The sequence below is a fragment of the Fusarium keratoplasticum genome, chromosome 10 (genome assembly GCF_025433545.1).
Source record: "Fusarium keratoplasticum isolate Fu6.1 chromosome 10, whole genome shotgun sequence".
NCBI classification, from domain to species: Eukaryota; Fungi; Ascomycota; class Sordariomycetes; order Hypocreales; family Nectriaceae; genus Fusarium; species Fusarium keratoplasticum.
In genome coordinates, this window is record NC_070538.1 from 1611257 (window position 1) to 1637634 (window position 26378).

Here is a 26378-nt window from a genome sequence, read left to right on the forward strand (position 1 = left end):
GATCCAAAACCGTCGCCAGCGTAGTCTTGCTAGCCGCGACTTGATATGGTACAGGTGGTATCATCGTCGAATATACACAAAAGAACAGGACAAAGGAAAAGTAAACGGGGTATCAGTCAGTCAGTGAATACATCCAAGCATATCTTCTTGTTCAAATGGCGACCCCGACGCTCGTCCGGTTGGGTCGGGCATCGCCTCTGCCAAACGTGGCAAACCGTGAAATGAGTGGTTCGTCCTGCGAAACCGCAGGCGTGCTGCCCAGAGAGCAGGTTGTGGGAACAGTCCGGCCTTCGTCGTCAGACTCCCAGGTGCTGACCGTGTCGACAGAGTCTGTGCTCCGTCGACGGCCTGAAGTCTCGCCCAGCGAGACTTGGTAGAAGCCCTCGTTGCCCTTGATGGGACGGGGCGCGTTGGTGACAGAGTCGAAGCTCAGGTTCCGGCTGTGCTGCGACCCGGGGAAGAGCCAGCTCGATACCCGGGAAAATGACTTTTTCTTCCTCAGGGGAGGTCTGAGGACAAGAGGTAGAGGAGGGGGTAGAGGAACATCAGCCCTCTTGGCACGAGGGGGAGTGCTCGTGGGAGTTGAAGGGGCGCCAGGAGTCCTCGCTCGGCGAGGAGGGTTGGCAGGGACCCTAGTAGGAGGAGTGGTAGGAGGAGTTCTGATGGGCGCTGTATGAGGGCGGTCAATATCAGAAGTGAGCCTCTCAGCAAAAGACGGAGCAGCTGGAGGCAGAGCAGGAATCGAGGGCATAGGCTCCAGTTCTACGCCGGTCAGCGAAAGACGCCCAGAAGCAAGCCAAGGCGCAGGATTCATACCAGGCATCGTGCGGGCCGTGGAGTGAGGCGTTGACGGCCGGCTGGGCGTGTAGAGGCTCTGCCTCTCGATAACGTCGTCGATCTGCTTCTGGAGCTTCTCAACCTCGAGCATCGCGCTCGCCACCCGCTCCTTGATCTTTTCCACGTTTGGCGATGAGTCTGGGGAGGAGTCTGGCGATGTGTATGCGCGAGGACGGCTCCGGGCCCTGGGAGGGATCAAGGGTGGGATCTCATCGTCCTGTGAGGTAGAGGGCGAACTCTCCAGAGCCTGCCTACGGGGGAAGTGGAAGGACATGGGAGAGTCGGAGAAGCTCTTTTGGTGCTCAACCGGGCGATTCCCTCCATCTGACTGCCATCCTGACCGAGCCGACATGCATCCAGAAGACACTTCCGAAGAGAAAGTAGGAACAAAGGGAGGCGCATCAAAGTGAGGTAGAATAGGAGAGACACGGTTCTCCGGCTCATAGATGCTCAACTCCAGAGGCCGATATGGGCGGTGCGGAAGCTGCTTTGCAGGCCTCAAGTTGGAGGCTCTTGATGGCGTGGGCTCAGGAAAGTCGGGGATCTTGGGAGAGGCTGAATAAATGTGTCGAAAGTCTTGAGGTGCTGAGATGGGCGGCCGGCGCGAGGTTGTTGAAGTACCAGAAGTACCGGAAGATAGAGACCAGAATCTTTTCCTCTTGGGAGCAACAGTTTCTCTGGGGTACTTTTCCAGCACATTGCGATGAGATGAACCCATGGGAACGGCCACAGGGCGTGGGTGGTAGAGTGGTTGGTCGTAGATGACTGGGTGTGAATGCTTCTCATCGACTTGGCCCATCAGCAACTGTTCGTCGCTCAAGGTAACGCCGGGCATGTTCATCAAAGTAGAAGAAGAATCTGAGGCCCAAGCAACGGCGGTAGTGGAAGTGCAAGTAGACGGAAACTTACTACGACGCGGCCTCTTGTCAGAGCAAGTGGCCAGCGGTGCGCAGCAGAGGGGCAAGGACGAGAGCCACGAGGAAGACGACCATGCGGCTTCTTCAGCGCCGCCGTGACCAGTACCGGCTACTGTCATGCTGCTTGCTGCGAGGCTCTCACGTCATACCGAGGATGGCGAGAGGGAGGCGAGAGCTGGTTATAGGGCAGCTGAAGGAAGCGAGCGGGTGAAGCGGCTGTGCGCTATTCGACGAGGCAGTGAAAAGAGAGGAGGAAGAAAGATGCTTAATACATATATATGGCACTGATATGCATGTGCGGTACTTCGTATCGGTGCACGCAGCGAATGTACAGAAGTGGAGGGGGTGAATTGAATAGAAACCTGGCAGAGGAGGCGAAGGAGAAGGAGAGGAATGGGATAGGACAGAAGCACGACGGGAAAGCTGCATAAGAGGACAAGGGACCCGGCAGATGAAGAGGGAAAAGCAACGGACCAGCCACGAGCAGAAGAAGAGGAGGAGGGACGGCCGGTCCGCGACGACGACGAGATCTCTCTCTCCGTCTCCAGGTCCACACACACCCACACACCCCAATCCTCTGGAAGGGAAGGCATCCATCACGAAGCAGAGGATTAGGATTAGATGGTCCCGGCCATGACGGACGTCAAGGAGGGCCGTCAGGGCAGATCGAGTGGACGAGGTTGAGCGACGGCGAACCACACGGCGCAGGTGACGGACCGGGGTCGGCTGTCACGCCGGGCCAGTCGGCGCTTAGAAGACGGCCCTCCTCGACGTCGGCGACGATGCTAGCGCCGCCCACCGTGGCAAGGCAGTAGAGGATCTCAGCTGTGACTGGATCACATCGAAAAATGGTGTTCCCAGGAAAAAAAAAGACAGACCCGAAGTTGATGTCGTGCATTCTAGTCGAGGGTCTCGTGCTGAGTCGGCATTGGACGCCTCCGAGAGATGACGGGGTTTGAGGCCCCTTGTTTGTTTTTCTGGATGGTCGAGGCTGTGTGTCGTCACGCTGCGTATTTCTGCTGTTGAACTGGTGTGAACCCGCATCTTGGCGAGGGGATTTTGGACTAGAGATCTCGTAGTAGGCTATCAATCATGAGGCAAAAAAAGAGGCCGGTTTCGAGTAACATGACACAAGTATTCCTGTGCAACAATACGCCTGTAGCCGTCCAGAAGCAAGAGAAAGAAGCCGCCGTCGGTATTACCCATGTTTCAAACTTGGCCTCGTTCCTTTCATTGTTAATTCTCAATGCTCCTTCTCATTCAATCAATCGATATCTGACGTCTCATCATCTCACACACCAACTTTTTTTCCTTTTCGTCTCCCCCTCCCGTCCGTTTAGACAAGACCCCTGTCTCCCCGGGCTGATTGGCAGATGCACCCCGGGACATGGTCACTTCTTCATCTCTCCGTCTGTCAAATCGGTTTCCTGCACGTTTAGTTTTCCTGTACTGTAGCTCAGTCGCGACAGACGGGTAGACGCGTGTTCGGGGTCTGAGCTGTTTTGAAACGTGGGAGCATACATCTACAACGGCCTAGCCTGTTGATTCGGCCAGTCTGGAGTCTTGTTTGGGCAAGTTGGGCTCCAGGCAGAGTTCCCAAAGCGGTCGTCTTGCAGTTTCATGCCTCCCGTAATAAGAATAGAGCGTGCGAGCAGATGGCCTCTGGTGTCGTGGCCGTGTGTTCCTGGGCATGAGCTGACACGACGGGACGGACGCGACGCGATTCGATTCGCCGCGTGAACGACACGAGATTGACTCACGAAAGCATCATCACGCTCTGCTCTTCGTGTTGTTTGTCTGTCTTCCGACGCTGACGGAGAAATCAGCCTCGGCCCTCCGACAACACCATCTCACTCTGTAAGCGGCCATTAATGGTTGCCTCAGTCTCGACGAGTTACAGTACGGGCTTCAGACATGCTTTGTTCTTCGTGGAATGTTCCCTCTGTGGCTGCATCAAGGCTGAATGCGAGAATGGGCCAATTCCGTTCCCTCGGGACCCTCTAGAAAATCAGAGTTGAGCCTGATCGACGGACGGACCGTTCCCTGCTCTCCCTCTCTGCTCCTGCGAACATGGTGCGTTCCATCGTCGGCTGTCGAAGCTGCTTGGTTGCCCTTTCGTAATGGTGGTGCCCCTGACTTTGCCCCCCCTCCATTCTAAGAATAGTAGCGACCAGCTTCAGCCCATCATGATGCATTTCTCTAGCAGGGATACCTTTAGAAGCCTGCCGGACCCTTCTGGAGGCCTTTTTTTGTTTTATTTCCCTTTCTCTTCACATGCAGTTTTGCCTTCATCTTTTTCATCAATAAAGCCAAGGCCAAGATCCAGTGCAAGTCATTTAGTGGCGATCCCACGATCCCTGGTCATTCATTCTCGCCGGATCCATGGGGATTCTTTTTTTTTCTAGTCATGCCATCCGTAGAGGGGGCGCACTTCTCAGCTTTGGAGGGCATCTTGTCTCATTCCTTGACCTCTGTATGGCTGCGGGATGCAACGAGAACTTGATTTCGGTGGATGCAGCGGCTGCGGCGGATGTGGGTGTGGCGCAAGGTGATGGATGCCATCACGGCGGCCTCTCATGACCTTTTTTTGGTGGAGTCGACTCCGTAGTCGGAGTTGACCTCGACTCGCTCAATACCGAGATGATTGCTGAGTAGAGGTGGGTTAGGAAAGAAGCCATTTCAAGGTTCTATTTGAAGCTTGGCTCGCAAAGGTATTGAGGTTTAGGTATACATGCATCTTGTCTATCCGTAGGTACTCAAACGACAACTGCAACTATCTGACATCTCTGCCCTTGTCATCATCATAATAACACCCCGACCTCATCCAAAAGCCTACACCAAGGCTCGCACTAGTCTCGCGCCAGACCTTGATCGTCTCTTCGCTTGGATCTAGCACAGGCTCGGCCTTGATCTCGAGGGGCGCTTCCTCAAGCCGAGGCCGCCGTCGTGGCTCAAAGGACAAGTTGGTGTCCGCCCATTTGCTCCAATCGTTGTCTCCGCCGCTAAATTTGATGTAGAGATGTTCGAGATTTGGCATCTGTCCAGCGGCCTTTCCGGCAGCCAGGCAGAGCTCGTCGAATATCTGCAGATCCGTCAGACTGCGCGTTTGGCGGAGCCTACCTTCGCCTGGGATCGAGTTGGATACCTGCCGAGGTCCGGCCCGCCTCTCTTTGTCATGGGGATCAGGAAGAGCAACTCATTTTCCTAATGGCAGTACGCCCGTCATTTTGACTGTGAAAAATTTCATGTTGGGCCAGTGAGGAAGCTCGTCATCAATATTGGACGGCCACAGAATCTCCGAGTCCACGCAGCCGTCAAAGAAGAAATGGTCGACATTGGGTCTCAGACTGAACTGACGAAGTGCCCTGCTGAGACGATCGACTTGGCCGGCAGGAACCATACTGGGCGGTTCAACGGTATCATCTCTTGGCATTTCCCTGATATGCCAGATGGCTAAATCTTTCAACGGCATTGGCAGTTTGTTGATGTTCTCGGCAAGCCCTGGTACGAGTAAGTTGTCAAGTTTAGTGTTTGGGGGCGATAAGGAAGAACATACCATCCCTCTGTCGAATCCGAAGCTCACGGTCACGCTTCTCGGCATCACTGAGCTGCCACTGCACTACTTCCAGGCGGCTCATCTTGCTTGCAAGGAGACATATGAAGCGATGCTCAAAGGCAGCACTATATGCGTCGAGTGAGAGCATGAAAGCGGACACCATCGGCAGGGCTGGCAGCTCTTGATATACCTCCTGAGCAAGCTTGAGGTACATGACAGACTTGCTCCCAGCATCAACCAGACTTCTATCCATGCTCACTATTTGTAAATTGTTTGGACGAGGGACCCTATACCACGGATGTTCCTGAAGACTGGCCATGAAGACGTAGTCGGGCAGAGGAATAGATAGATAAAGCGTGGTCAGGGGCTTTGCTGCAGGTGGTGTTGCTTCGAGGAGACGAAAAAGAGATAGTATTATATTTCCGGCACGCTCGTGTAAACGGTCGGTGTACTCAGGCATACTCACTTCGAGATCGTTCTATCCATCCACATCCAATATGCCGTCGATCTTGACAAGGCGGAGGCGTGAAAGACGAGAGGATGTCATGACTTGGAGCGCCGTCTCAAGCCTTGCCGGTGTCAACAACAAATGGCGAAATGTTGTAGACTCGATAATACGCTACCATTGTTTGGATATGGAGGCATATTGCGCTACTGAATTGTTGAAGATCCGATCTCGGTATGGAAACGCAAGTCGGTAGATGTCCTCGATGAGGTGAGGATTATGAGTTTTGTTGCCGAGGCGGCCAACAATAACTGAGATGATCTCTGAAGGAAGCTTATTCATGTTGATGTAATTGATTGAAAGCTAAGATGGCCAGGGAGTATGTAGGAAGGCACTGTAGATGCCTTGTCAATGGGAGTCGAGGGCATATAAGTTTCCATGCGGGGTTGACTTGTGGTGTGGTATGTTATGAACCTCGACTTGGCTGAAACCTCAGCCCACTTAGGTACGGCAGCTCTATAAATGACATTAAATGGTGTTATGAAGTCCATTCAACAGCAAAAAGGGTTACTATCACGATATCTTTCTTTGGTGGTGCCTGGTTCAAGGACAATAACAATTCCACTAACACCGAGTTCAAGTAAATCGGTTGCTTTTGCGGATCATCAATACGCCGACGCCCCACTCGAGCCGCTGAATCTGGCAGGCGGGACAGCGGTCGTTGGCGGCAGAACTCCAAAATCTCGAGGAAATTCATGGACGAGACATCCAAGTCGCGACGAGCTACCAGGTCCTCAAAATGGGAAAACGAGTCTCCAACACCGGAGACGGCGCCGCCGCCTTTAGGAAGCGCCAGAAGATAACCCACGAGACGCCCACCAGCGAGGACGTGACGTCGAGCGACCAATTGCGCAAGCTCCTGGCATTTGACCAGGATTTGCGCCGCGCCAGACATGGTAAGTCTTGACGAGGGCTTCTGAAGCTCTGCGTGGACTAATCTTGACTTTTCAGGCCTTCAATCTTTCAAGAATCTCCTCGACAAGTTGGTCTCCGAAGATGACGATCGAAGGGCAAACCTCGAAATCCTACACCAGTACCTCGACGCCGTGAAGCCGAGGGATGCTTCTGAAGATGCCGTCTACCTCAACGATATCATGGAGATGTGGTCTTTTGCTGTCCAAGTAAACAACGATGGCGTCATGTCCTCCGTCGCGGTTGTTCTGGCCCTGCTGCTGCAGGTCCTCTCGGGTTCTCTGCAGCTGGTCAGCCACGGTCTGGGCATCTGCCAGACGCTCCTCCAGGAGCGACAGCTCAAGTCGCTCGCAAAGAACCTATCGGTAGAGAAGAGCAAGGGATTCATTCTATCACCTACTCTCCGCTTGCTTCGAGAGGCTACTTGCTTGGACGGCGGCGCCTACGCGAAGCGCATCTTCCGAGCGCGCAACTTCACCTTTACCTCTCTAGGGAGAAATCTCGAGATCGGACATATTGGAGATGCCCAGGAGGATGTACGCAAGGCATCTGTGAGGACCAACGCGGTCAAGTTCTTCTTGAGCCTCCTCAAGTTCTTGAGCTCCGATGGGAGAAAGGAACTTTTGTCCCAAAAGGAGCTTCTGTCACATTTGACATATATGATAAAGACCGACCCTCCCTATCTCGTCCGGGATATCCTGGACTCGTTAAAATCCCATGTCTTGATGGACGACAAGATTCCTCGGGATATCAAGTTCAGAAGCTTCAACACCAAGACTCTAATGCGGATCTTGGGCCTCTACTCGTACGCCGACAGTGAAGATGTCGATGAGCAGTCGACAGTGAGCTACAAGGCCCACCAGTTCCTCATCTACGCTTGCACCAACTCGAGTGCTGGTGTCTTGTATCCATCAACAGGCCTCTATCCCAAGGAATCAGATGACGATACAGTGCCAAGTGGACGAAAGGCCGGCGCTCATGGAGCACTTGTGACCGACAGATACAAGGATGATATCCCCGTGTATAACTTTGTCCTCGCCGAGTTCGCTCAGAAGCTCCGTCCTTGGTCAAGCCTCAAGCATAACGAACTTCTGGTTGCCATCTTCACCGCTGCTCCTGAACTCACTGCCAAGTACTTCCTCAGCAACCAATCCTTCACCTTTGAGCCAAAGCTATCCATGACATGGATTGGTTATGCCGCGTTCCTCTTCAACACGATGCAGATCCCTCTACCTCCTCGCTTTGGAGACCGCGCTCGCTCCGCCAAGGCTCCTCCTCCCACCTCCATCCTGCTCGGCAACATCATTCCTCTTCCCATTAATCAAAAGGTCCTCATCCGATGCCTCTCCCCCAAGTCTCACCTCACATCCTTCTTTGCGACCCGAATCCTCATCGTGGCACTCGAGAAACTTGCCGAAGCCCTGAAGATGCATGAGGAGGCATCTAAATCCAAGGATACCGCCTGGAGTGAAGCCAGCCGTCGGTTGATCGATGCCTTCTGTCAACGGATCCCCGATATGAAGGAAGTGGTTCGGGCTTACAAGGGAATACCTGCGGAAAACATCCTTCACAAGACCATGGCCAGTCGTTTGCTACGACTGTACTATGAGGTTATTCCGCAAGTTGCACTTGCTGCCAACTTTGATGTGTCACCCTTCTTCACCGAAGTTCTTAAGACACTAAATCAAGGAAGTGAAAAGACTGAGGATGAATCTCTTGGTGTTATGGAGCTCGAGAACCTTGTGTCCATCGCCAGCTATTCCCCTGGCATGCGATGGTTCTCAAGAATCGACAGCCTTGTCGATGGAGCAGCTTCCTCGCCGTACACGGCTCTCCTGCGGCTGCTGTGTGACAAGAAGCGAGATCTTCCCTTTCACCAGCTCAAAAAGGTTCTTGGCGAGGTGGCTGTTGAAAACCAGCTGGTCACAAAGGCAACCATGATGACGCCTCTATATGAAGCGTTGCAGACGACATTGGCTGAGGTCAAGCCCAAGGACATGGAGAAGGTCTGGTCATTTGTCGACAACTGCATCAACAGATGTGCCTCGTCACCTATCAAGTATCTCGACTTGTTGGAGAAATACTCTGAGGAAGGAAACTTGTCCTCATCCCATGGTGCCACTGCCTTGGTCAATGTGACAATGGTCGAGCAGCTGTCGTACGCCACAAGCTCTGCCGATGGCACCGAGCAAGCTTCACTTGGCAAGTTCCTGTCGTCCTACTTTACCGCCTCGTATCGGTTGAAACACGGCAAGCAGCTCACTAAGGCCTTGTACAAGCGGATATGCGATCAGTTTTCGTCAAGCAAGGTCAAGATGAAGAAGCTCAAGGATGACAAGTCTAAGGATGTGGATGCTGATGAGGAGATGCCCGATGCCGAGGCGGAGACCGGTAAAGATGAGAAGACCAAATCGTCCGTGGACCTTTCAAGGCTTGAGGAAATGCTCCACGTGCCGTTTTCTGAGGATGAAGATGCCACTGCTCTAACCAAATGGGCTGGCAAGAACGCAGAGGACCTCGTCGAAGATGGCTGGGCAGCAGGCCTAATCCGCCTCCTATCCTCTACCCACATCAACATCCGCAAGGAAGCTCTCACCAACATCCTCAAGATGGCCGCCAAGCTCAAGGAATCCTCGTATGAAGAAAAAGACCAGATCTGGCTCCTCCTCTCTGAGCTCGCCGAGTCCTCAAGAGAGCAGGTAGATAAAGGCCCCGTCCCTTCGGCCTTTACAGCCTTTGCCACGCACGCCCTCGAGATTCTCAAGAACCCTCTTCATCCGCTCTACCCCAAGGTCAACGGCTTCCTCACTCGAAGCCCCTTCTGGGCCCCGGACAAGCTACCCCTCGCCCACGATGTGCTCCACGGCGAGCCGTCAGAGGACGACAAGTACTACACCGAGATCACCTGGTTGCTCATCTACCTCCTCGACAGTCTCCGCACGCCCTTTGACCTCGGCATCTTCCACCGCAAGCGCTGGTTCGAAAAGATTCTCGCCCTCGGCGCAAACCCCTATCTGCGTGTTAACCTGCGCACTCGTCTCCTGAGGATAATCTACCGCGCGTCATGCATCGAGGGTGGCAGCACCACGCTCGTCACTCGCTTCGGCATTCTAGGTTGGCTAGATGCGCAGCGAGCGGCCTCTGAGGGCGGCGAAGAGGTTGATGTGTTGGCAGCCCTCATGAGGAGGATATGGGAAACGTGCGATCAGGAAAAGGTCAAGGCTTGGAGCAAGGGCGGAGTTGAGAGGTTGCTTAAGGGTCATGTGCTGTAGAGCGGCTGTTGTGCGTAGATATATAGGCATTGATATATACCCGGCGTTGATACAAAAAAGCTCACGGAACTGCTGTATAGCAAACTACCGCGTGATCCAAGTAACTAGACTCTTTCCGAGGGAGTCGCCCATTTATAATACCTCCAACTTGCAGACTCATTCCTACGTAGGTAGTAAGGGACATGTCAACTTGAACAACGCGGGCCAAGAAATAAACAAGACACCAGAACATTAAGAGGCTTACTTACCTAGCTCCTCTCAAGTACCGTGTAATAATTAAGTGAGGGCATCCTGGAATAAAGATAAAGCTTTAGAGCTTCTTTGCGTATTCTTATTATACTCTATTCACTATCTTCAGGGGAGGGTAGGCTAAAGGGTTTATACTGGCGTCTCTCTTTTTCCTCGACCGCGGTGGTACCTAGGTAATTAACATTATGAGGTTGATCGCCTCAACAGCTCGTCATCACAGGGTATCAAGCAACTACTTGGGAATATTGGCATGAGACGTCAAACTTGTTCAAACTCGGTGTACAATATGTACAATGTCCTGTCCATCTACCTCGATATAAAAAAAATGAATAAACACCATGAAAAACGCAAAGCACGCCCCAAACTCAGGGACTGAATATCCTGATATCCCCAACCACAAAGCTCGCTCCACGATGGATCATCCGAGATCAAGAAACACCCTCCTCCACACGCGCGCATTATTATGATATTGTATAGAAAACCAATGCCCGAGCCGTCTTGTGAGCTCCTCTTTGGCAGAGAAAGGAGGGCAAGAGGAAATGTTACCCCTTTTGTTTTTTGACATGAGCAATTATTCAAGTTTTAGCGTCCTGTCCAAATTCGCCTCTGTAAATCCAGAAAAAATTATTGCAATGCTGTGACATTATAGTGTTCGCTCCATTTGTGCATCGTCGTTTCAAACGCCGTTTACAATTGACCCGAAAGCAAGGCCTCGGTGGCTGCGGTAACATGTTAGTGAGAGGTCAGAAAAGGTGAGGCACGATAGAAACTTACCAGAGTTGATGTAGGCTCTCTTAGCGTCCAGAGGGACGTTGAAGCGTCTCTCAAGCTCCTGCTTGATGCCCTTCTTGGTGACGGTCATCAGATCGGCCGTCTTGAGAATGTCGCGGATCTCGGCGAGCAGAGCATCGTCGCTGGGCATGCCAACCATCTCCTCGGGGGAGAAGAATTGTGATCCGCCAAACTGACTCATGCGGTTGCCGGGCATCTCAGAGTGAGCCAGAGACATGCGAGACATATTCTGAGGAGCAAAGCCAACCGTAGAACCAGGGCGGCTGGGCTGGTAGCCGCCGTACTCAGAGAAGGGACCCTGAGCCTTGGTGGCGTAGCTGTAACCAGAGACCTCGGATCGAACATCATCACGAGCCGTTTGGGTCTCCCAAAGCTCGGCCTGGTACTCCTCCCACTTCTTGCGCGGGATGGACTTGGGGTCAAACTTGCCCTCGTCAGAGACGACAATCTTTTGACCCTTCTCGCCTGCTATAACACGAGTGTTACCCCAGTTGAAGTCGTCCATGTGCCAGAAGGAATACAGAGGCAGGGCAAAGGAGAAGACGGGAATAGCCAAGATGTACATGATCATCCAGCCAACCATCTCCCACTTGCGGCGCAGGATGAAGATGATAGCTTGTAAACCGTAAATAGCAGCGAGCAGCAGGAAGGCCGTGATAGGAACAACATCAGGGTTAGCGACCACCTGGTAGATCAGGTACACAATGTACATGACGATGACGGGCTGGACGATGGTACTCAGAAGATCGACAAACACGACGAAACGCATACTGAAACAGCAGAAACCGCAAAGCTGGGCAAGAGGGATAAGCTCGACCAGGTTGTGAACGGTAGAGTTGATCCAACGACGTCGCTGAGAAAGGAAGACGGCCCAAGAGTCGGGAGCAATGGTCCAGGCATGCGCGCTGTAGAGATACTTCGTCTTGTACTTGGAGTGATACTTGAGAAGCAGGGTCGTCAGGTAACGATCCTCACCAAGGTGAAGCAGGTTCTTCATGTGGAGGGTATCGACGCGGATGGTGGAATAGTCCTCGACAATTTCCTTGCTGACGAAGAGGGGCTTGCCAGTCTCGGCAGCACGAATTCGGTACATGGAGAAACAACCGGGCAAACAAGTGACGGAACCGAACAGACTCTCAAAGGCCTTGGACAAGTTGTGAGAGATCCAGTACTCGTAGACCTGAATCATGGTGATGAAGGAGGATCTGGCGTTGGTAAGGGCTGTTTCACCACAAACGGCAATCAGACGAGTGTCATCGATGAAGGAGGAAACCATGCGAGTGGCTGAGTCGGGGGCAACCATTGTATCGGCATCGATCTGGAACATGTACTCGTAAAAGGTCGGGTTGACACCAATGATGTTGCGGATTTGGTGGTACATCTCGAGCTCCATGGGGCTCATGGCGATGTTGTAGTGAACGCGGTTGAGGAAACGCATCATGACCATCTGCGAGTCTCGCTTACCACGGTTACCGGGACGAGAAACCTCGGAGGGCTTGCCGACCTTGACAATGACCATGAAGGGAACGATGTGGCCCTGGACCTCGTACAGACCTGAGTAGACCTTGCCCATGTTGTGCTGCTTTTGACCTTCACCCAGAGATTCGAAGCTGAGAGGCTCGGGGTCAACAGTCTCAGAGACGCCCAGAATGTCCAGCACGATGCGAGGAGTAGGTCGATCGTTGCCCTGGCCAATAATCATACCATCGCAAATAATGACGAGAAGTTTGCGCTTGTCATCGTACTTCATACGCGAGAGCGAATCCATGGCACGGCGGAGCGAGTCTTCATCCTCAGTGTAGGCGGGAATCATACACATGACGAACTTGTCGAGGTTCTCGGGGGCATTCTTGCCTCCGAATTGAAGAGCGGCAAGGAACTTGAAGACCAGGATGGAGGCAAGCAAGCAAGATATAGCCAAGATGAAGTATGTGGCAAACTGACAACGAGTCGAGTTTCGCGTGTCAACATCACCAATGTAGAAAAGGTTGTTCAGGCAGGTGAGCATACGGGCTTTGGTGAGCTCGTCCAGCCGGAGCTGATCCCAGTACTTGGTGAGATCACTACCAGCCTTGTTCTGAAACAATCCTTCAACCTTGGAGTCCATGAATCTGGTAGCACCGGGAATGTTTGGGGCGTCCTTGTCGTTCTTGCCCTTCATGCGCAGGCCACCGTTCAGATAGATGGTCATGTCGTACACACGGCCGTTCAGAATAGCGATGTACTGGCTCTGGGTGTCGGCGAGCTTCTTGACGTACTTGGCAGTGTAACCCATTCTACCCTTCATGTGGGTGTGCCTGAGCATGTACATCTGCTCAAAGTACCAGTCAGGTCGGCTGTCGTTGGTGAACCATCGGAAATCGTGGTACTTGGAGTTGAGATCCACATCCTTCTGCAAGAGAAGCTGAGGCTGGCCAGTGATGTTGGTGTCTCTGTTCTCAAGAAGAACCTCATGACGGATAGAGCCATCCTTGCCCTGGCACAGAGCGGAAACCTGAATTGGGAAGAGGGCGCTAATATCCTTGCCGGCATACTTGAGGAAAGTTGTTTCAGAGACCAGCTTGTTGGGGAAGTGGTTGATCTGGTAGGCGCCAATATCAAAAACGAAGCCACGGATAGAGGCATAGGCACCATCACTACCCTTCTTGCCGTCGTACGAAGATAGCTCGGCGGTGCTGTAGACGTGTTGCTTTGGGCAAATGAGCATAGGGAATCCGACCATGACAAACCCGGCAATACCACACATCAGCCAGATAAGCATGTTGATAGCCAGCTTTTCTCGCCAGGCCATACGAACATCCTTTCTAGGCATGCGTCCAACAAACCTAATGAGGAAATCGGGAATAAACCAAGTAAGCACAAAGACCAGGGCGACCCATCGCTTTCGACTGGGCTTGTCTCTGTACTCTTCGACTTCCTCCAGAGACTTTTCGTTGCCTCGCTCAGCCATCTGCTCACGGGTGTCAAGGTTCTTGAACATGTCGCCACCACCAAAGGCGGAGACACCAGCTTCAGAGCGGCTGTCATCAGTGAAGTAACCGCCCTTGGCCTTCTCACCATACATGAGAGGAGTGTTGCCCCCAGAGACAAGGTGCTCCTTGGAGGCGCCGAAGGGCGTCGACTCGGCAGGAGTAAGACCATCGCCAGCATCAGACGATGGCAAGCCACCGAAACGGCCTGACACGGAGACCATCTCGCCAAGCTGGGCAACCTCCATCCAGCACCGCTCACTCAAGAAGACACCAGTGGCACCGACTCGAACCTCGTTATTGGGCCACTGCTTCTCCTCAATGACCATCTCGGCACGCTCGCGTTCACTGCCAACCAGGATGGTCTCAGCATCTGCCATGCCGAGAAACTCGCCGAAGGGAAGGAACAGACTGAAGTCAGCAGACCGGAGCCGCTGGCTGATTTCAGCAATACCAAAGGTTTGGACCTGGGTTCGAACGCACTTGCTGTCGAATTGATTGGCAATACGTCGATTGTTGGGCTTAAGGCAGAAGATGAAGTAGGCGTTGGTACCAGGATCAGTGACCGCCTTCTGCACATTCTCCAGAGAGGACAGGAACTGGCCTGAAGCTCCCTGCTCGATGGTCATCTTGATGTTCTTCCTTGACTCCCCAGCTTGGCTCTTCTGCTCGAGATCCTCCATAGCATCCTGCTGCTGGCGTCGGTAAGCAGTGTTGGGCCTGGCAGTTCTGTGTGTCTTTCGGGACATGACACTGGGTGCTCGCATGGGCTTGGAGCTGACACTAGCCTGCATAACAGCAGTGCGCTCGTTGGGGTGGGTGACGGTCTGCAGAGCCTCCTGGCCAAAGAGACGAGCGACAAACTCGCTCTTGGTGCCATTGATCATGTTGAGAAGATCACCCGAAATGATCTCACCATTCTCCTCGATCAAGCCCTTGACGGGGTAGTCAACCTCACCGGCAAAGTGCTTGACAGTGAAGCACGCAGAGGTGTTCTCGGTCATGAAGTTGCTACCAGGCAGCTTGGCAGTGGCAGCACCAACCTCGATAGCAGCGTTCTTGCCATCGAAGCGTCTGCGAAGAGACTCCAGAAGCTGCATGTCAGATCGGTTACGGCGGGTTTGATCATCCAGGATGCTGAGAAGACCGTTGCCGGGCTTCAGAATACCTCGGACAGCATCAGAGTTGTCGAAGTAGCTGGTGGGGGCCACACTGACTTCCTCAGACTCGAGCATATCAGCCTTGCGGTCAAAGAAGTTCTGAAGAGTCATGTTATAGATGCTCTCAGTGGCAGCGTTATTGAGAAGCTGATCAAGAGCGGATCCGGTGGTGGATTGTTGAGAGAAACCAGGAAAGTCCACGATCGAAACGGTGTTAGCAATGGATTCCTCGGGGGCGCAGAGGCGCTGGTTGATGGTCTCAAGGATCCAAGCAACGAGAAGAGAGTAGAGTGTGCGAGCAAGTTCACCAGCGTGAGCGCGGGCGCCGTTGGGGTCAAGCATCACAGTAACTCGCTCCTTGTGGATCATCTTGGTCTTGTAACCCAATGTGGTCTGAAGATCAGCAGCGCTCACACCCAGGAAGGCGGCGATGATGGAAAGAACATCCTTGTTCTTCACGGCGGTGACTGTGCTGCCACCCTCGTGAGAGAAGCCACCGCTGTCGTCTCCGGTGACGCTGGTCTGGCTGGTTGACTCGAACTCGAGCTGGCCGATATGGAGAATACTGGCGAGGATCTGGCAAATCTCGGCAATCTCAGCGCGAGGGAATTCGAGCTTTCGCAGAGCATTCTTGAAGACCTGGAAGCCTTCGGCATCGTTGATGCCAACCTTGAGCTGAGTGGGATGACCGAGATACTTCCATCGTTTCTGCGAGGTGCCGGTTGGGCCAGTAGAATCCTCCAGACCCAGGTGGGACTTCTCAGCGTCACTGGTACCAGCTAGCAGGTAGTACAGAACGTGGAAGTTTCGTTCGCCGGTGGGCACATCGGCAATACGACTACGCTCGAGTCGGTGGTCGAGGAGCTTACCACCGATTAGGATGGGATTGGTTGTAGCCGAAGTGTCGTACTGAAGTTCGTAGAACAGACCTGACTTGGAAGCAGTGGGGGTCGTAGCCGTCTTGGTAGTCGTGAGAGTATCGAAAACGTAGGCGGCCAGCGAGAGCTTGGTGGACAGTGGCGTTGATGACTTGTTCAGGAGAGCTGTGAGCAAATGGGCTCGAACAGTCGACTTGCCAGAACCAGATTCACCCCTGGCATTGTTAGTGTCCACACATTACATGTTGCATTTTATATCATGAAATATCACATACAGGAAGACAAGGGCCTGGTTCTCGGATCGGTGGCCTAATCGAAGGTATGCGCGGTCGGCCAAATCTTCAGCGCCAGCCATGGCGCTTCCCTCCTTGCCGCCATCAGGGCCCTTAGTCGAGGAAGTGTAGGTGTTGAGAGAGATGAGAGCGTGAGAAGAGAGCTGGGCGGTTGGAAGAGAGACATGGAAACGACTGGCGAGATGGGCAGTGAGATGCGTGTCGGATTGGAGATGCGCTGGGAGCGAAGGCAGCGAGGGTTGGGTGTGAGGACCCCCTCCGCTGCCCAGGTGTGGCAGGCTCATAGCCATGATGCACAAGAAGCCAAAATTTGGCTATCTCGATGAAGTAGCTGGCTCGGTAAGGGTTCGTTCAATGGTCGATGCAGATGACTTGACGGGCTCGGGGATCGGGGATGGGAAATCGACCGTCTTCGAGTCGTGGTACAATCTGTTGTTGGGAATGGCGTCGGCCACGTTACCGGGTCAAATGAGAACGGTCAACGGGCACTCTGAGCGAGAGTAAGGGTGCGGGTAGACAAAACGAGCGTCAGAAACAACAAGAAAAGAATTAAAGGGAGGAAAAAGGCGATCAGGAGCCTTCACCAAGTCGTGAGGTTGTCGGCACTACTAACTGTTCGCAACACCAATAAAAACAGCCTGGGAAAAGGGATTGTTTTCTTGGGACAGGCAGACCACATGCCATCCTGCCTCCGCTGGATACGGGGAGGAGGGTACGTACACCGTGGGAGGTGCCAGTTTTTTCCGTACGGCTGACTGCAAGGGCCAGTGGCGCAGGAACCTCATGGGCGCAGCAAGCCCCCTTTGCACTTTGGCCTTCATTGCTATGTTTGTCCCACGACCACGGCATAAAACGGACGCCATACGAGCTTTTTCCCTGCCCATAGCCACACGGCAGGCCCGGCAGCGTATTCCCCTGGATCTGCCCTCTTCTTTCTTCTTCCTCTGCCTTGCCCCGATCTCGAGTCTGTCAGAGCCTGGATCTTGCTACAGCACTAAGCGGAGACTGGCTCTTCGTCAGACGAACAGGAGAGCCTCATCTAGATGACCGAGTTCCAAAGTTTAACGGTCATATCATCCAAGACTACGGAAAATTAGAGATTTCTGAAACTGCGCTTTGGGGACTAATCGAATCTGCAATCATAATGAGATCAACGCACTGTACGCGAGATGGCCGTGTGGCAGATTTGCAGCCAAGCGACAAAGGCGTGGTGGCTCCCCTCTAATAATGGATGTCTCTCTTTTTCGGTCTCACTTGGCTTTGATCCCGCGCCACAAACGGTCTATAGCCAAAGGATCGAATGTCTAGGAAGCATTCCTCATGGCGCGTCTAGTCAGCCATCGTCTCCCGTCAGACAGACACACTCATCCGCCAGGCTACGGAGGAGCAGACCGCAAGAGAGAGGCGGTACTCTGCCTCTCGTGATGGCTGCATCATCAGGGGACTCTGGCTGACGGGCGACTTGTCATGGATCCATCATGGTTGGTACGAACCCAGGCCCTAAAAAGAAAAGTGCCCCTGGTCTGTCTGTTCTGGCCCAGCAACCAACCGGCCGTTCCCCAAACGGCACCCACCGGATGCTGTCCCGCATCAGGGACAACGCGGCGGGTCATGCAAAAGGCTTGTTTACTGTTTATGCTCCGTACCGTGTCGGGACGGACTCTGGGACACGGCTCTTTCCAACGAGGCCCTCGACTGTGAGGCTTGAGACTTGGCGTCTGGTTTTCCGCAATTCTCAACCAACCGAGGGCTCGCAAGTCCGCTACCTCTTCCATCATGGCCACTGAGCTGGGGAAGAGCCCTAGACATGGCGTACCGAGTTCCACAGCTCAATGTGTGATGTGATACGGGTGAATTCGAGATGGGTGATTCGAGACAACATGAAGGGATTGAGACAGGATGACAGGCTGATCGGGTTCCTGGGTGAGACAGCAGCGGGTCGACTGCCTTTCCATCCCAACTATGGGTTCCTCCACGACTCTGATGAGCAGGATCCAAGACGTGGCAAACGGCACTCAAGGGAAGGGAATACCCCAAGATCAAAGGGGTTGAAAAAAATGCTTCGGCCAGTGCGGACATATGGACGATATGGCAATCTCTTCTGTATTTTCCAGGGGATTGCATTGCTCCACTGCGGACAAGTCAAAGCCCGCTTTACCCCGTCACAGCTGGACATGATCAAGCCAGGGCCTGGCCTGTCAGCACATCCTCGTCTCGCTAGGATCAGCGCTGGCCTTAATGATCGATCCTCCCTGATCAAGCTTCTGGAATGCGAGGACGGAGATGCTAGCCTGGGCCAAAGCCGTTCCCTGCTGCTGTTATTTTGGGAGCCAGAGTGTGAACGATGACGGAAGACGGTCCATCAAGCCCATAATCTTGCTCCATGAAATGCCATCTGGGCTGCCCTTCATCCCTTGGGCTCTCCGATTCCCCCACGATGGAGCAAATCTAGGCTTTGAGACGCGTGCATGTGTGGGAAAGACGTGTTGTGTGTGGAAATGTCCGAGACACCCATTCACTGATCTGCGAGACGTGATGAGGCCATGGGACTGGGGGGAATTCTCTTGCGCTGGCCCCCCTTGGCCCTTGCCCCAGCCGTCCATCATTACACTCACTCAGCGTCACTGGCCAGCGGACTGGCGGCTGAGGAGATGGCTACGGTGGGCTTGTAGGCGTGGCTTGGCTGAAATGGGTTCAGCTCAGACGTCCAGCTGGAAGCGCCATGGGCGCCCGTCTCCGAACGGCCGCGTCAAGTATAAGCGAGAGAAGCAAACCAAAATTTATTTATCAGCAGTGGCATAGGGTAGGGTTAACTTGGCTTGCAACAAGGCTCTGTGTTGATCAGTGACGGAAGACCTCCTGAATTGACGCACGTATAAAGACAAGATCTTCGCACAGTCGATCCATCGATCATCTGTGACTCTGTCCAGATTTAGGTGTCGTGATTGTGAGAATCCTGCTGTTCCTCTTGCTTGTGCAACACCCTGCACATGTAGAGGGCTGAGTGGGAAAATGCAACGGTACACAACATGTCAGGTCTTAGAATAGGACCACGTATCCACGCATTCAAAATGCTGGTCTGGATCCCGCCCATTAAGCACATGTCGACGCATAGAGGATGGCATATGTCAGCAAAAAGCACCACCAGATAAAAATGTTGTGAGGTGACAAAGATGGATCACGGTCAAAGATCACACACGACCTCGATGACAACACAGCCTCCGCTCCCTCGCGGCTAACGGGCACGTAACGTCGTAGTGAACCATGATACGAACCTTACATCAACTTCGAAACCGGCATTTGTGCATTGCATCGCAAAAAAGTCGGGGCTTGGACGCGTACCTCAACACAGAGCACTTTGCCTTCAGGCTCGTATTTGGCCATCACAGGCCCACCACCACAACCCACGAATCCAATCCAGTCCCGCCCTTAGTAAACACTCAAGGTTTCCGTCCCTCGGGTCGAGAGCACCCCCTTGCCCCTACAGGCGATGGCTCACCCGCCTTGTTCCAAGTTTAGACATGAACGCTACAGTGTGGGTGTGGTGGCTCGCAGCCCAAAGCAGCATCCTGTAGCCCCGGGAGCCCTCTGATGGCCACCTAGCCCGTCCCGCAGAGCTGACCGTCCCGTCCAGTCGAATCGGGCCATCCGCCAGCCGCCCCGCAGTAACCCCCTAGAGCCCGCCTGAAGCGCCACGTCCCCGGTGCTAAAACCATCACGGATGGGCCGTTGGCCCTGAATTTCTGCGCACATGGCCCGCCCGGTCGGCCGTACACAGTGCGCCTTGTCAGCCGCCAGTGTCAGCGTATCCATTCTCGGCCTCGCCCTTCTGCTGGGGCACGCTACGACCACGCTACCTACGCCTGCTACCTCTTCCTCGCCAGACCAAGACCCCATCGCTTCTTCAACTTCTTGGAAAGCGTTCGTCTTGAGCGTTGTTCTGCATTTTTCCATTGCTTTCACTACAGCTTCATTGACCAGCCTCACTCGCTCTGGCTGAGTCCTCTCAATCGTTAATATCGTCATTCCCCAGATCTTCCCCTCAACTTCGCAGCCACTAAGGCCGTGATACTTGCTCGACTTGGAAAAGGAGGGCCGCGTTGCCCAGCGACCAAACCTTCTTGTCACGACTTTGCCAACTTCGTTACAGCCGCTCAGCCGCATCGCCTGCAGTCGACCGTTGTCCCGTCCGTTCGCTATTCTCCCGTTACCGTCTGTCGCTTTCATTGTTCCCTTGGACACCCTTCTACACCAAGTCTCCCTCGTCTCACTGAGCATCGGTGCCTCGATCCGAAAACCGTTCTTGTCCAACATAATCATCGCGACGTGCCGCTTCCTGTGATCGTCCCGTGAGGACATCACTGTCATCAACCATGGCGAACCGAATGTCCATGTACTCGATGGCATCAGAGGCCCTGGGTGGTGCTCAACCCACCCAGGTGTCCACCACAACTCTCCTGAATGCCATCCACAATATCTACCTGTCCTCTCAGCCTCATCAACTCGATGCCAGCACCAGCCTCGTCGTCAACACCTGGCTTACTGCTGCTCAAGTTGGTCCTACTGTTGATGCTTCCCTCGCTGCTCGTGCTTGGGAGCACGCCCGACGACGAGCCGAAGATGGTTGTGTGATTCTGGGGTACGTTGAACATGCCGGCTTGGCTTTTCGTTCACCTGGCTAACATGTTGTAGTTCACTCCACCCATCAACCCCCTCTCTCCTCGTGCCATTCCTCAACACATTTCCTTTCGCGATTCCCTCGTCTGTTCACAAGTCCCTGGAAGCTGTCCGGCCGTTCCTTCGATGCGTGACGCCCAACAACCCCTCGGCCGCGAGGCAGATCGCCCTCGGTGTCACCCTCACCCTCAACCTCACAGGAAATGTTACCGGTGCCACACTAGCTCTTTCCCAGGGCGGCATCGACACCAAGAAGGGTCTGCTTAACATTCCTGCCGAGGCTGGCTACCGAGCCTTCGATGTGTTCTACTACCTCCTCACCTCAGCTTCCACTCCTGCGGAGCGAGAGTTCCTTGGCCTCAAGTCGGCGTCCGCATACGCTCTACTGGCTCGATCTGGCACCTATGATCCACCATCCTATCTTCTGACTGCTGATGACGCTGCCTCTGCGGATGATTTCCGTCAGGCTCTTAAGGAGATTGGTATTAAGGGATCAGCCCATCGTAACTTCATTTCCACACTCGCCGGTCTCCTGAAGCTCGGCAACACTCTCGACTACGCTGCCGATTCAGATGACTTGGAAGAGATTTGCGAAGATGTTAGCGGACTACTTGGAATGGAGCCCGAGGTTCTCCTGCATCAGCTCAGCACTGAGGACAGGCAAACTTTGGTCGGCGGCCTTTACGAGGCTCTCGTTGACTGGGTTATTTCCAAGGCCAACAGCGCCATCTCAGCTCAGATGCTCCGTATCCGAGACGGCGACGAGTCCGTTGACGGCCGCGGTGTTCGTACCCCTAACTCCAACGAGGATACCGGCGACACCGTTTCCATCTCCGTTATTGAGGTGCCTGATCCCGCTCTCGGTAAGGCGTTGGCTATGCGCACCATCTTTGATGATACTCTCGGAATCAATGCCGAGATGATCGAGGATGGTGTTGAGGTTCACTCGGCAGGATCCTCTGTCGTTCGGGAAATGCAGCAGGCTGTCGCTGAGGTCGCACCTGATTTGGGTATCATGACCGGTCCCCAGGGCCGTGACCGACAGCATGAGCTTGAGAAGCGGGAAGTGATCCTGGAGAAGGTTGCCTATGCTTCAGAAGATGACGGTTTCTTGAAGAAGCTGCTCTTCCCCATCCCAGGTGAGGGTATCAACTTGGGCCGGGCTGGACGTTTCGATCTGCCCGCCGTGCTGAGCTCTAGCCGTGCTTGGTACCACCTTTCACTCCACCCCACTGATGACTCCCCGGCCAACCTGGCTGCTCTGCCCGCCATCACATCCGCCTGGTCAGCTGGCACAGTTTCACGACAGCTCCGTTCTTGGAGACTTCCAGAGTGGGCCAACCGTCGCAACCGCAACCTCGACTACACAGCCGACTTTGATGTCGACGAGTTTGTCCAGCGTTATGGTGCTCTGGGATGCAAGGATGGCAAGGACGGCATCGAGACGTGGATGATGGAGCGGGGATGGAGCAATGGCGAAATCTTCATCGGAAAGGAGCGCGTTTGGGTCCGTGAGGGCCCGTGGTGGGAGGCTGAGAGCATGCTCGATATCAAGCCCGCACACAGTCTGCAGAGCATCGGCCAGAACCCGTTCAACACCGGCTTTGATACCGGCTACTCGAACAACGGCAGCGGATTCTTCCCTGCTCCTGCCATGGACAACAGCATCAATGGTAGCAACGACCATCTTGTGCACAACCGCAACTTCAGCCAGGGCAACATGAGCCAGGTCACCGTTGGTCAGAATCCTCATCTGAACCCGAACCTGGCCCCCAACCCCAACCCTAACCTGAATCCCAACTCTGCACCTTCCATTGCCCCATCACGGAACATCAGCGCCGGTGACTACGGTCTCGGTACCAAGGGTGACACCTACAAGGGCCAGGTCTATTACAACGAAGACGGCGAGTTCACAGGTATGTTGGACCCTGAACTGGCCAAGGATAAGAAGATTGAGACCAAGGAGCTGCCCTTTGGTCGACGTGCTTGGGTCACATTTGTCTGGGCACTCACTTTCTGGATTCCTTCCCCGCTCCTCACGTACATCGGTCGTATGAGGCGACCTGATGTCCGGATGGCTTGGCGTGAGAAGCTTGTCCTGTGTTTCCTGATTGCAATTCTCAACGGTATGATCGTTTTCTGGATCATCGGCTTTGGTAGACTTCTGTGCCCGAACAACGACAAGGCGTGGACCGCCAAGGAACTTGGCAACCACAGTGGCAAGAAGGACTTTTGGGTTGCTGTTTATGGCAAGGTTTACGACATTAGCGACTTTTGGCGCCAGCAGCACAGTGACACTGACATTGATACCACGGAGACGAACATGATGCCCCTTGCTGGACTGGTGATGGATGGTTACTTCCCACTCCCCCTGAACGTCGCTTGCCAGGGACTGGGAATCACCAAGACCCTCAAGCTCATCTCCAACGAGACAATCGACGACCGCACTGCTATCCATACCTCCGGATACTTCCAACCCGACCCCACCAGCAAGCTTCATGATGAAAAATGGTACTGGAACACCTTCGAGCCCAGCATCAAGGAATACTACCACGGCCAGCTTGTCTGGAAGGAGAAGCAGATCAAGAATGAGGGCGAAAACAACCAGAAGCCATGGGCCAAGTACGGCAACGAGCTCTACGATCTTACGGATTACTTCCATACCCTCGACTTGATGGACGACAACTCTCTGTATACCTTCCTGAACAAGGATGTGTCTGACCTCTGGAAGAACAACCCTGGCAAGAACATCAAGCCTGAGCTGGACGCTCTGATTGAAAACTCGACTGGCAACAAGACTGAGCACGCCAACATCGTCAACAGCTGGGCCTGCATCCAGAGAATTGGCTTTAAGGGTGTGACCGATTTCCGTGACACAGCCAGGTGCCAAGTCAACAACTACCTGCTTTTGGCCTTTGCCGCCATCATCTGTTCCGTCATCGCCGTCAAGTTCATCTCAGCCCTTCAGTTCGGCTCTAAGCGACGTCCCTCCCCTCAGGACAAATTCGTTATCTGTCAGGTCCCTGCCTATACCGAAGGTGAAGACTCACTTCGAAAGGCTCTCGATTCGTTGACTGCCCTTCAGTATGACAACAAGCGAAAGCTCATCTGTGTCATCTGTGATGGTGTCATTGTCGGTCAGGGTAACGACCGTCCCACCCCCAAGATCGTCCTGGACATCCTCGGTGTTGACCCCAAGGTCGACCCTCCTGCGCTTCCCTTCAAGTCGGTCGGTACCGCTAGCGAACAGCTCAACTACGGCAAGGTCTACTCGGGTCTGTACGAGTATGAGGGCAATGTCGTCCCTTATCTGGTCGTCGTCAAGGTTGGCAAGGAGTCTGAACAGTCCAAGGCCAAGCCTGGCAACCGTGGCAAGCGTGATTCTCAGATTCTTCTCATGAGCTTCCTCAACCGCGTCCATCACCGCGCTCCTATGTCTCCCCTCGAGCTTGAGATGTTTCACCAGATCAACAACATCATCGGCGTGGATCCTGAACTGTACGAGTATCTTCTGATGGTTGATGCCGATACCTGCGTCAGTGAGGACTCCCTCAACCGTCTCGTCTCCGCCTGTGCCCACAACGCCAAGATTGCCGGTATTTGTGGTGAGACCAGTCTCGAGAACGATGAGAAGACGTGGTGGACCATGATCCAGGTTTACGAATACTACATCTCCCATCACCTTGCCAAGGCCTTCGAGTCTCTCTTTGGCAGCGTTACTTGTTTGCCCGGATGGTATGTCAATTATGTCCCCGATTCCAATGTCCCATTCACTAACCCATCTCCAGTTTCACCATGTATCGACTCAGGACTGCGGACAAGGGCAAGCCTTTGATCATCTCTGACGCTATCATCAAGGACTACAGTGTTTGCGACGTGGATACCCTTCACAAGAAGAACCTTCTGGCTCTTGGTGAGGATCGTTATCTCACGACCCTGATGACCAAGCACTTCCCCTCCATGGCCTACAAGTTTATTCCTGATGCCCAGTGTATGACTGCAGCCCCCGAGTCATGGAGCGTTCTGTTGTCCCAGCGTCGACGATGGATCAACTCGACCATCCACAACCTCATCGAGCTGATCCAGCTTAAGGAGCTTTGTGGTTTCTGTTGCTTCAGTATGCGTTTCGTCGTTATCGTTGATCTCTTCGGTACCATCACTCTTCCCTCCATGTGTGCCTACATCGCCTACCTCATCTACACGCTTGCGACCAAGACGGGCCCAATCCCGTATATCTCGCTCGCCATGATTGCGGCTGTGTATGGTCTTCAGGCCCTCATCTTCATCCTCAAGAGACAGTGGCAGCACATCGGATGGATGATCATCTACTTGCTCGCTTTCCCCGTCTTCTCTCTCATTCTCCCCATCTACTCCTTCTGGAACCAGGATAACTTCTCGTGGGGTAACACCCGTATCGTCATTGGAGAGAAGGGTAACAAGCAGGTTGTTGCTGTCGACGAAGAAGGCTTCGACCCTCGCTCCATTCCTCTGCAGCGATGGGACGACTACGCCCTTGCCAACAACCTTCCCGGTCGTCGTGGCGGTTACCAGGAGAAGAATGACTACTCTTTCGGAGATCAGTATGAGATGGATGAGATCAAGTCTGTCTACTCTGCTGGACCCCAGGGCTCTGTCCTAACTGGCATGCCCGGTGGCAACCCTTACCAGCCTCCTCAGTCCCCTGCCTTCGGCCACGGGCGGACATCAACTATGGGTTACCAGGACTCTCCCATGCAGAACCGCCAGTCCATGATGTCCATGGGCACGGGCATCCATGACATGCGCAGCCAGTCGCCGTACCAAGACTTCCCCGGACAGCGACCCAGCGTGAACAACCTCCGAGGCCAGGCTAACCTCTCGCCTGCCATGGGCGGTCACAGCCGCTCGGGCACTGCTCTCGGCTTCAACCGTGGTACTCCCTCTCCCATGCCTGACGCCATGCGATCACAGTCGTCGTTCGACTTCCAACAAGGCCATTCTGGACCCAACGACATGGCCATTGTCGAGTCGATCCGCTCTGTCCTGGCCGAGGTCGACCTCGACACGGTGACCAAGAAGCAGGTCAGGGCCCTCGTGGAACAGCGTCTCCAGACAGAGCTGGTTGGCGAGCGCCGCACATTCATGGATCGCCAGATCGATCACGAGTTGGAGAACATGTGATTTGAATGACTTGACTTGAATTGGAAAGAAAGGAATTTTTGGAAAGATGTCTTTTTTTATTTACTTGTTCTAATACTGGCACATACATACCTTTGGCTGGGTGTCTATACAGCGCCTCGCAGCAAGCGCTTCTACTCATTTCTTGAATAGAGTTGCTGGCGACAAATCGGTGGGAGGGGGGAAAGAAGAGAAAGGAAAGGG

General features: G+C 53.8%; 4 protein-coding genes and 1 pseudogene across 5 annotated transcripts, besides 1 other annotated feature; 2 read left to right on the plus strand and 3 right to left on the minus strand.

Moving 5' to 3' along the window:
• Positions 1 to 151: 151 nt before the first annotated feature.
• NCS57_01239200 (uncharacterized protein) lies at positions 152 to 1672 on the minus strand (the record flags this gene model as incomplete). The annotated part of the gene is made up of 1 exon (XM_053062066.1): positions 152 to 1672. One exon carries the CDS (start codon positions 1670 to 1672, stop codon positions 152 to 154), a length of 1521 nt encoding a protein of 506 aa, XP_052908594.1.
• Positions 1673 to 4590: 2918 nt separating this feature from the next.
• NCS57_01239300 lies at positions 4591 to 5563 on the minus strand (annotated as a pseudogene). The gene is made up of 3 exons: positions 5311 to 5563; positions 4987 to 5255; positions 4591 to 4836 (listed from the first exon to the last, which is right to left on the minus strand).
• Positions 4591 to 5563: a sequence feature.
• A 973-nt stretch (positions 5564 to 6536) lies between these two features.
• On the plus strand, positions 6537 to 9999 carry NCS57_01239400 (uncharacterized protein; the record flags this gene model as incomplete). The annotated part of the gene is made up of 2 exons (XM_053062067.1): positions 6537 to 6711; positions 6767 to 9999. Exons 1-2 carry the CDS (start codon positions 6555 to 6557, stop codon positions 9997 to 9999), a joined length of 3390 nt encoding a protein of 1129 aa, XP_052908595.1. The 5' UTR covers positions 6537 to 6554.
• Positions 10000 to 10935: 936 nt separating this feature from the next.
• Positions 10936 to 16630, minus strand: NCS57_01239500 (Chitin synthase; the record flags this gene model as incomplete). The annotated part of the gene is made up of 3 exons (XM_053062068.1): positions 10936 to 10967; positions 11023 to 16262; positions 16323 to 16630. The coding sequence occupies 3 exons, from the start codon at positions 16628 to 16630 to the stop codon at positions 10936 to 10938; spliced, it is 5580 nt and encodes a 1859-aa protein (XP_052908596.1).
• A 4083-nt stretch (positions 16631 to 20713) lies between these two features.
• On the plus strand, positions 20714 to 26177 carry NCS57_01239600 (Chitin synthase; the record flags this gene model as incomplete). Its single annotated transcript, XM_053062069.1, has 3 exons — positions 20714 to 20979; positions 21033 to 24752; positions 24806 to 26177. The coding sequence occupies 3 exons, from the start codon at positions 20714 to 20716 to the stop codon at positions 26175 to 26177; spliced, it is 5358 nt and encodes a 1785-aa protein (XP_052908597.1).
• Between the last annotated feature and the right edge of the window lie 201 nt (positions 26178 to 26378).